The sequence below is a fragment of the Pelobates fuscus genome, chromosome 8, assembly GCF_036172605.1.
Source record: "Pelobates fuscus isolate aPelFus1 chromosome 8, aPelFus1.pri, whole genome shotgun sequence".
Classification (NCBI taxonomy): Eukaryota; Metazoa; Chordata; class Amphibia; order Anura; family Pelobatidae; genus Pelobates; species Pelobates fuscus.
This window is the reverse complement of record NC_086324.1, coordinates 134843394-134854388: the sequence shown is the minus strand read 5'-3', so window position 1 is coordinate 134854388 and position 10995 is coordinate 134843394. Positions and strand designations below refer to the sequence as shown.

Sequence of the window (10995 nt, the reverse complement as noted above, 5' to 3'; positions counted from 1 at the left end):
AATTATCATCTTCCGTAGCAAATATATACAGTTGTTCTGCATCCTCTAGCACAGGGGTAGGCAACCTTGGACACTCCAGATGTTATGAACTACATCTCCCATAATGCTCTGACAGCCATAATGCCGACAAAGCATCAATGGTAATGTAGTTCACATCTGTAGTGCCGACCGTTGCCTACCCTTGATCTAGCAGATTCTGTAGTTAGAATATTCTCAGAGATCTTAAAACACACATTGTACTATCATGCATACAACCTGTGACATACAATCCAAGGACTAACACAGACAGAACTAATTGGAGACTTTGAATATATGCTAATATTTTCACTGGTGGAGAAGGATGACATGTGGAGGCTGTAAAGGGGACATATTAAGCTCTCACAGAGCCCTGTGGTCCATCCATGTAGTGCAGCCCATGATCACAGACTTTGCAATATAATCACATTTAATTATGTCTTTGAGATGTACCTTTTTGGGAACTTTTCATTTGTGTTGCAGAACACTAAAGAAGAGACCATGATGAGAGGGAGCTACAGGTCAAATGCTGCTTCCTGGCCTTCAAAACCTCTCACATCATGGGCATCAGGGGGATGAGGATACCCTGTAACATTGGCATCCAGAAAAGTGGGATACCAGTGGGAGAGGGTAAAGGGGGCAAGCCATTCATTCAAATGTTCCACTGACTCCGCCCAAAGGGGGGCCTCCCAGAAAGGGTTTGGGTCTGCCTGAATTATTGGCAGGTCAGCCTAGCATGTATGCACACCAGGTTGCCTGTCAATGAATTTAGCCAGCCTACTGAGCGAGGGACATGAAGGAAGCACTGTTTCAATGCTCACTGCATGATGTCAACATAATTAGGTGAATGATGCTCGCATGTGACAGTTTTAACAAATAATATTAATTAAAAAAAAGAAAAAAAGAGAAACTGTGGGTAAGTAACTGCCTAAATTAGACATAATTGATGTGGAAAAATTGCTCTAATGTAGAATCCTGCCATCATGGCTACCAAGGCCTAAGATTTGCTTAACAACTCAGCAAAGTGTAATAAAAATTATCTAGAGTAACATAGAGCTTGAAGTGTTCATTTAAACTCCTCTGACAATTAAAACTTAATCCTCTAACCGCCTGGAGCAGGGAGTATTTTAAATAGTGAAGTTGTTGTGCAGCAAGCCAAGGCCTTTGGCATTTTGCAAACATAATAAAATGTTGTCAATATAGGTTGCCCAATAGTGAATTAGTTTCCACTGACTTTTCCCTCGACAATGAGCAGAGCGGTATGCAAATATGTTATTGCTTAGGGCTAGGTAGCTCAAAACCACCTGCTTTATTGATAGTGTTTAACACAAGCAAATGCTGCCAGTAAATGGTTACATAACTGTTATTTCTAAGCACGCATATTGGGTTTATTTACTAAACCAGGATAGGCCCTTTTTAGACCAAAACACTGAGGTTTGAAAAATAGCTGAAATGGAAATTCCCCCCTCCCCCACCCCTCCAATTTGACTATTTTAAGCTATTTATTGTAATTCCATAGACAGTTCTTTACCATTCCAAGTTAATAAAAAATAAACTCCATCTGTGCGTCAATGAAAGGAAATTATTAAAGGAGGATTTCAAGCACCATTATGGTGCCAGAAGTGCCCTGGCACTCCCTTCCCCCAATTTAAATTAGTAAAACCATTCTGGAATAGTTAGACTACTTACCTGGACACTGCTTCCTGTCTCTATTAGTTTCTATAGAGAGTCAGACAGTCTGAAGCAGGGCCGGACTTAGGTCTTTTGTTGTCATCAACAAAATATCTTCACAACACCCCTCACAGGCCACACCACTCCCAGGACAGACAGCGGCTTAAACGGCAAGGAACTAAAGATGGTGGCGCTGACATTTAAAGTGAAAAAGTGACCATTTCTTGTTCCCTTATGCCAGGAAACACTATTGCAGCATTTGCTCAGGTCAATAATGCAGGGGAGGCAAGTTGAAAAAAAAGCTAAATAAAAAACACACACTTACTACCACTACACTTCCATTTTGTTGGCTACTTTGCTACTTCATGATGCATCAGGTGACTTTTGAGAATTTCTGTAAGACTGCATGTGCGCTCAGCATTCTTTAAGCAGCGCTATGCACGAGCAGGTACATAGTACAGCAGGGGTTCATTTAGAATGTAAACTAAAAATAGGAAACGAGCTAAATTAAAAAAAAAAAAAGAAAACAGTAGTACAATTCATGGCTTTTAGTTAGCTATTTGGTTGTGCCAAAATCCCCCCCAACTCATTGAGTCCCAGATTAAAATTAGAACTGTGAGTATAACATTTTGTGCAATTTGGTCATTCTTGTGAGTTAGCAATGGTAAAGTTCAGTGTAGCCAATAGTAAAGCCCCCAAGGCGCTGCTGAACTATGCTTTGCCAGACTAAATGGGAGTTGTAACATAGTTGTCGACATCTAAAAAGTATTTCTAGGGACACTTTGATATTTATGACTGACACTTCTATGGCTAATTTTTGGCTAATATTTGGCGCAACTTATTAATTCTGTCTGTTTTTTTCCATTTGTTGCTTATTTTTGGTCTTTAAAATGAGCATAAGTTGTGGGTTCCATGACAGGTTACCTTTAACAAAAAAAAAATGCATTGCGATTTTTTTGCTTTACAACACTACAGGAAGGGTGAATAAAAAAAATTGGGAACCACTTGAATACCTATAAGAATCTTAATGTTAAGTCTCCTTTTTAACTCATCACATAATCTCCTCCTGTCATTATCTCATCACATAAATACCTGTAAGATGTTTAATGGTAAATTAATCTGATCATCATCTAACATTAACCATCTTACAGGTAATTGTGAGGTCATGACTGTTGCCTCACCCATTATATACAATTTAGGAATTAATAGATTAAAAAAAAAAAAAAAACGCTTGCTATCCCGTAGAATCAAATTTATCTGTATGAGAAACAGTAAATGTTTTATGAATGTTTTCATATACTTTAGGTCCATGACAGAACGGTAATCTATTGAAAAAAAAGACCAAAAAAAAACCAAAAAACTTTAATCCTTCATATTTCTAATGGTATAATAGGGCACAGATATAATGATTTTAAAATCTGCTAATGATATCTGTCATAGTAAATATAAGACATCCATTGCACTCTACCATAAACAAATCAAATCAACCGGCATAGAACCCTTTATGATTCCTTTTTAAATGGATAGATCTTTGTTTAAAATAATTGAAACGAGTTCTATGTAGGATGAATAAATTAGCTGTAGATTAAAAACTCTTACTTAGTGTTAATGTGACACATAATAAGCATGTTAGGTACTAAGTACGAGTGTTAATTTTGTCGACTAACAATTTTAGTCAAATTTTTTAGATTTAGTTGACTAAAACTAGACTAAAACTAAAACAATTCAGATCACTAAAATATGACTAAAACTAAAATGGCTTTTTAGTCAAAAGACTATGACTAAAACTAAATTGAAATCTACTGCAAAAATTAACACTGTACTAAAGGGCTGGGGAAGGGGCAAAAGAGACAGACCAGGGCTTGGGAGAGAGACACCCCGACAGGTTGGGAGGACACAAAGAGACATAGAGTGGCTGGGGAAAGAGGACAGATAGAGGCTATAACTAAACCCATTATATTTTAGTCATGTCGACTAAAATCAACTGGAGATTTAGTCAACTAAAATAAGACTAAAACGGCTTTTTAGTAAAAAGACTGACTAAAACTAAATTGAAATTTGCCGCCAAAAATAACACTGCTAAGTACTCTTGTTACTGCTCTAGTGCTCTCTGTTGCTCCCCCTGAAGCCTCCGCAGCGGTCAAATCCTACAGCCCATATCATCCTGGGTAGCCTAGAGCCAGTGGCATCCCACCTAATGATCAGCACCCCCCATGAGTAGCACCTGGGGTGGCCTACCCCACCTTGCCCTCCCATTAGTACAGTACTGATATTTATATCATACTTTGTAAAACCTGCCTTACAAGTGAAGCAAGACTCCAGGTATTTGGAGCCTTTGATTACAATACCTGATTTTCTGGACAGCTACAGAACAATACAGTGTAATTCTCCTCCCAGTTACATTTACAGTTTGCCAATACATGGGTCTAACTCTATTTACTAAACATTGAGCTGTTGAGAGCAAACAATTGACTCAGAAGAGTTGTGAAAGATCATATTACAGCGTTTAAATCCGCAGTGCACTAGGGCGCTGGAGTTTGGAAGGGCTCTGGGCACAACTTATATTGTATTGTGTAGACTGCGATGTCATTTAAAGGGAACTTGTCACAACAGGCTAATAGCATCCCCTTATGAAATTACAGACTACTTATCAATTTGTGCACACGCTTGAAAAACCAAGTGCAGCGAAAAAAGAAAGAGGGGATGGGGGGAGGAAAAAAAATATTAAAACAAACAAAAAAAACACCTTTATTGAGATAAGCCAATTAAATCAAATACTGCAAAGTATTTACAATAGTAATGTGAGTAGGACAACACTAAGACTGTATTCACATTGTGTGGGATAAACAAAAAAAAGTGTAGTAGGGTAAAAATATGGAGTAATATAAGAGAACTTTATTGAAAGGTAATCTAGAAACCACATTCCTAAGACACCCCTCTATGGGAAAAGGACAGAAAAATAGAGATATATTCTATATAATGTGCAGGTTAGCGAGACTAGGTGATGGCGATGCCAAATCACCATCAACACTTTTGGCGCAGCTGAATTGGCACAGGCTCACTGTTTGACAGCACATAAAAGGTTAATGGCGATTTGGAGCAGCCAAACCATTTTTACCACTAGAAGGTCATATGAGAAAGCTTCACCTTCCTCAATGTGCGTTATTGTCAAAAATGAGAATTCAAAGTGAATTTCAGATTTAAGGCCAAAATACAAACTGGAAACATAGCTGACATGGAGAGTTTTTTTTATATATACTATTTGGGCTTTAACTTGAAATTTCACTTTTAATTCTCAATTTAGTAAATAACCTTTTTAGAAATACTTTGGAAGCAGAATAAGGAAGGTGAAACATTCTCATATGATGTTCTTGGCTGAGGTGGGTGGGTTTTAGGTGCCTGGGAATCTTTCATTTTCGTCAAACTGCTTCAGAAGACATTTGACAAAAACTGAAGTGAATGCACCCACTACAATAAGCTGTTTCGAATTCTAGTTTTGTGTTTTTGCTGTCAAACTTTTCAATTCACTCATGTACAACATCAAACATTTTAAACTACAAAAGAGGGACACAGATGGTTTTTGATCACTGAATAACCCTGCAAAACGGACACACTTGATAGGCCATTCCGAAGAACTAATAGTGAAGCACTGTCTAAAGCTGGGGACTTTGCAGAATTTGCAAAGACCTCTGACAGTGACACCACCGTTGGGGGTCCGGTGGCAAGGGACAGGGAAAGATGAGTTCTACTTACTTAAATCTGGCCCTTGGCAGGCGCCGCCATCTTCTTTTGACGGGTCCTCTTTAGCGCCTCGTACTTTAATGCTTGGAGACGAGGTCGCTGCTTTACACTCGCATATGCACGGGAATACAGCATTGAGGTCTATGGAGGATCCCGCAGGACCGTGGGGTCCTCCATTGATAAAGCCAATTTCCTGCAGCCATCACTAGTTTCAGCTGGTGGGACTGACACTTCTAGACAGCGGAAGCTCTGCCCAGTGTCTAGAAGTATCAGGTGTAGGAAATATACAGAGATAAAGCAGTAAAGCGCTACGGAATTTGTTGGCGCTATATAAATATGATAATAATAAAGTAGTCCCCACTTTGTCTCAGTATATCTCTTGACTGGGCTGGAATTTAAATATATCAACACAGTCAGTATGAGTGTACTGCTTTAAATCCCAATAAGAACTAGCCTGCAGAAATTAGGAAGAATGTGAACATTTTTATTAAAATAAACCAAAAGCATGATAAAAGATGAAATGCTGCCTCATGGCCAGACAATTGGGATCAGTCATCTACTTTTTGTAATGTCCACTGAGCATAATTTAAAGAGATAGGAGATAAATGCAAGCCATATTTTATTATAATATATTTTCACATGAAATCATTTAGGAACTACAGAGGAACAGAAAAATTAACTGAGTAGCAATTCTCCAACAAAAGGCAGATGGGGTTAAATATAACAGGCTTTATTTATGGATTAGTTCATGTACAGAAGTTTAAAAAAAATCTCACATTCTAGTGATTGGGAGACGTTAATTTCCCTAATGTGGTCATGTTGGTCTACATATCTCACATCACAATTTAGTGAATATACCCATTTTTTTTAGTATCTAACTCTAACGGTATTTTGCTTGATCAAGGGTCAACCTTAATTATTTGAGATTAAAAATATAAACATTCTTAGTAGTGATCCTTGTTATGTCCTGTTATAGAGGATTACTTGTTATTGTCCTGTTATAAATGATTACTCTCATTACTGATTATAAAAACAAAACAGAACACACAAATAAAACAAAAAGTCACTTTATTTTTCTGCAGCGTCTAAAGGTGAAATTTTACAGGTGTAAAGGTGACGCATAGAACGTCCTATTTGTTTCCATGACAACTGCTTTACTTTTGGCATTTACCCGCAAAATAAGCGAATGTTCCACGTTTAAATCTGTTTCTATGTTGGATACAGGGCGACCCATAATAAAACTTATAATAATAATAAAATGGGACAGCCCTATAGTCACTGGACGGCAGGGTTAGAGTTAAGGTGACAGCTCAGACAGTTTCCAGGAAGTATAGCAGCAGATTGTCTGTGGACTTCATGGCACTATAACAGGAAGTATGAAACACACTGCAGCCCGGTGACAGAAGAGTTAATCCGCTGTTCCCAGAGCTGAAGGAGTTAAACAAACATTTCCCAGGCTTAGCAGCGTGGCAAGCGGAGCTCCCATGCTGTAATCATCCCAGACTGTGCGAGGCAGGGACAGGATAACACTGAGCCCGGCTGTACGGAGCGTTAAAGGGACAGCGCAGAGGGAATATACAGACTGAACGGGGTCCCACGCTGTACTCATCGCAGAATGCTAAGAATTCCAAGATCGAACTCTGCAATACAGTGACTCAACCACTGCTAATGTTACCTTGTGTAATACAGAGATCGAACCACTGCTGATACAAAACAGAGGCAAACTACAGCTGATACAATACAGAGACAAACCACTGCTGATCCAACCCTGTGTAATACAGAGATCGAACCTCTGCTGATACAATACAGAGACAAACTACTGCTGATACAATACAGAGACAAACCACTGCTGATCCAACCCTGTGTAATACAGAGATCGAACCTCTGCTGATACAATACAGAGACAAACTACTGCTGATACAATACAGAGACAAACCACTGCTGATCCAACCCTGTGTAATACAGAGATCGAACCTCTGCTGATACAATACAGAGACAAACTACTGCTGATACAATACAGAGACAAACTACTGCTGATACAATACAGAGACAAACCACTGCGGATACAATACAGAGACAAACCACTGCTAAACCAACCCTGTGCAATACAGAGACCAAACAAACTCCAGCGGCTTCTAACCTGTGTAATACAGAGATCAAACCTCTGCTAATCCCACTGAACAGACTGCAAGTTCATTGTGGTCCCACTCTGTGCAGCACAAATCCCTCTCCTATTGGGGTCCCACTCAGTGTATACCTGATCCCTACCCTGTGGGGGTCCCTCTCTGTGTATATTCCAGACCCCTTCCCTGTGGGGGTCCCTCTCTGTATATATTCCAGACCCCTTCCCTGTGGGGGTCCCTCTCTGTGTATATTCCAGACCCCTTCCCTGTGGGGGTCCCTCTCTGTGTATATTCCAGATCCCTACCCTGTGGGGGTCCCTCTCTGTATATATTCCAGACCCCTTCCCTGTGGGGGTCCATCTCTGTATATATTCCAGATCCCTACCCTGTGGGGGTCCCTCTCGGTGCAGTGCAGCACATGTCCCCCCCGGATAGCAGGATTTGGCAGTGCACCCCAAGCAGATGTAACCCAGCTCAGTCTGGTAGCACACACTGGCATTTCCTCTGAGCTCACAGAAAATATGACGCAGCCCCAGCCTCCCTCGGAAGAGGAAGTTTAACTCTGAATAACGGTCAGGCTGCACAAGCCGGGAAAAAAAAAAGGGACCACGACCCAGCAATTTGGAAGACTGGAGCATCCAGTGACCAGCAGGAAGCACCCCATACTCCATCTCCCCCTGACTGTCCTGCACACCTAGAGGAGCATGGGCTGACATCTCATCTGTCTGGGGCAGGATGACAGTGTACTCATTGAATCTGAAAGTCTTCTGGCTCCTGGTTGCCTTCCTCTTTACATGCAGTTGGTGGTTGTTTCTGGCCCTGAGGAGAGACAGCAATGTCGAGGAAGGAGGGGGCTGCCAGGAGAATGGGTTCACTCACTTGCAACTTCTGCTCAAACTTTGTTTTGTGTTCCTGCTCTTTTACATTGTCCTCAGGTGTTGCAACTCCACCTCAGCATGCAGGCATGGAAACCAGGATCTCACCATCCACCAGGAGGTGCAACAGCAGCAACTGAGAAGAAACTTGTTGGAGTCCTTCTATGAGCATCATATCAAACTCTCCCCCCATGTCTTGGGTCACAGCAAAGCACACGTTAGCCAGATTGTGGGAGAACTGATCAAAGTTGGCAAAGCTAAGCAGCAGGACACCGGCGTGACATTCAGGGGAGACTTTGTTCAGATCGGCAGCGCTTACGAGCAGCACAAAATCAACAGCCCTGACTGCTTCGATATCCTCATGCCACTAAAGATACCACAAAGTCTGAAGCTGGAGCCACTGTTTGCTGTCGCTGGCAAGGAGTCCACCGCGCCTGTCTTGCAAGGCAGTACCATGTGCCGAGTGGCAGCGCCCAAAAAATCCGAGTGGGTCAAGACGTACAAGCAGTTTAGCGACTATTTCTGTTCCGAGACGTTGCACGGCCACCAACTTTCCTCTGCCCTGGTCCTCAAGTGGTTCCACTGGAAAATTCAGAGGTGTCTCAACGTCATTAGGTACCAGTTTGAAGAGAGGTGTCATATCACACTGAGCGTGTGCGATGACAAATTAATTCTTAAAATATTGCCAAGATCGGATTATGTTTGTTGCCACATTTCCATGTCCGTACGCCTTATCCCGGCCTTTCACCTGGGTGACTCTGTGTTCCTTACAGCCCAAGTTTGGAGTGGTCCTTCTCATTTGGAATCTCTAAACCATGATGCGCACTGGGGCATCAATTTTTCCAAACACGAGCAAAAGTTTTTGAATTGGTTTAAGGACCAAGCTCCCGCCAACTCATGCCACCTAAAGTGCCTTCAGGTCATGAAAGCCTTGAGAGATCTGAACACTGTTACATTTCAGCCTTTTTTATACTCACAGTGGAAAGCTATTCTTTCATCTTACAATCTGAAAACTGTACTTTTTTACTTATTAGTAAAGATCCCCTTGGAAAAATGGGATGATACCTTACTCATGGACAGAATGATGGACTTTTTTCTATTCTTAAAGGAGTGTTTGCAGAGTCGGGTCCTCATGCATTTCTTTCTGGGGAATAAAAACCCTCCGAATGTTATTACTTTGCCAAAAATGTTCAAAGATGCGCAGCCAGTCAACTTGCTGGAGGGATACGAGTCAGAGTTATTGGATCAAGTGTGTTTTCAACTTTTCAACATGTGGATCCAAATGCCACGAATTCTAAGGATACGTTCCAGTCCAAAAAGCATTTTCAGGGACCCATCCAGATGTAAACATTCAAATATTTAATTGTTATTCCAAAAATTGAACAAGGGCAGTTTGAAGGACACAGCTTTAGAAATAGAAAACCAGCATGACGGAAACTTTCAGTCATTTGTCCTTAAGGGGTTTATTCGTAACTAATGCATCGGAAGCTTTTTGGGAATAAAAGTCTTTCTAAATGCAATTTGTATGGGTATTGAAGAGTTAAAAAACAAGCTTCTAGGTAGCCAGCAAGTAATTTTTTGAACGTCACTAAACTTAATCTCCAATAATTTACAACTAGGCTTATTCACTACAATGAGAATTGTCAGGAAATCAAAGTGAATTTCAAATTTAAGACTAAGTAAGCGAACTGGAAGCATAGCTGACTTAATTTAAATTCCCCACAATTCTCACTTTAATGACTAACTGCAGCTATTCCTTGGTCATCCAAATAATAGCTGAGATTCATAAGACTACAATTCTACTTGTTGGCTACATTTGCTTAGGAATAAGACAATCATACTCATTCTAAGAGTCTCTAAATCAGGCTTCCCCAAACTCCGGCCCTCCAGATGTTGCTGAACTACAACTCCCATGATTCTATGAATGAAATAGGCTGAGAATCATGGGAGTTGTAGTTCAGCAACATCTGGAGTGCCAGAGTTTGGGGAAGCCTGATCTAAATGGATTTGTAGAGCATTATACATGTTATGGGAATACCTACAGGGTTATTCACTAAGTGAGGATTCAAAGTGAATTCAAAGCGAGTTTCAAATTGAAGGTCAAAGTAGCCTATCTTGAAAAATTCTCCAAGTCAGATATGCTTTCAGTTTAGCTACTCTGGCCTTAAATTTGAAATTCACTTTGAATTCTCACTCTGGTAAATAATCCTGCTAATGTGTTTTGAGTGCATTTGGTTACATCTTGCAGCAATGTTTTGTTGAAATCGCTTCCCGTTTTGTAATCGCATCGAACACCTAACAATGAAATGGTGTTTTTCTTGCAATTCTAGACAATTCGGCCTTCTAACGGCTCTTTAGTAAATTTAATCTTCCTTTAAAGGGATAAAACATATTTAGATATATATTAATGTTTTTATCATCACATTCCATTTAGATATTGGTATATACACTAACAAACACAGTGTGTTTCACTGAAGTGTGCATTGTGGGTAATGTAAAGTAAATTTCAAAGTTGAGCTTTTAATTTAAAAAAAATGGCTGAATCGAAAACTAAGATGATGAGAATTTGT

At 40.3% G+C, this 10995-nt stretch overlaps 1 protein-coding gene across 1 annotated transcript; it reads left to right on the top strand.

Moving 5' to 3' along the window:
• The first annotated feature begins 7485 nt into the window (after positions 1–7485).
• Positions 7486–10117, top strand: ITPRIPL2 (ITPRIP like 2). The gene has a single exon (XM_063430325.1). It carries the CDS (start codon positions 8286–8288, stop codon positions 9786–9788), a length of 1503 nt encoding a protein of 500 aa, XP_063286395.1. The 5' UTR covers positions 7486–8285; the 3' UTR covers positions 9789–10117.
• The last annotated feature ends 878 nt before the right edge of the window (positions 10118–10995 follow it).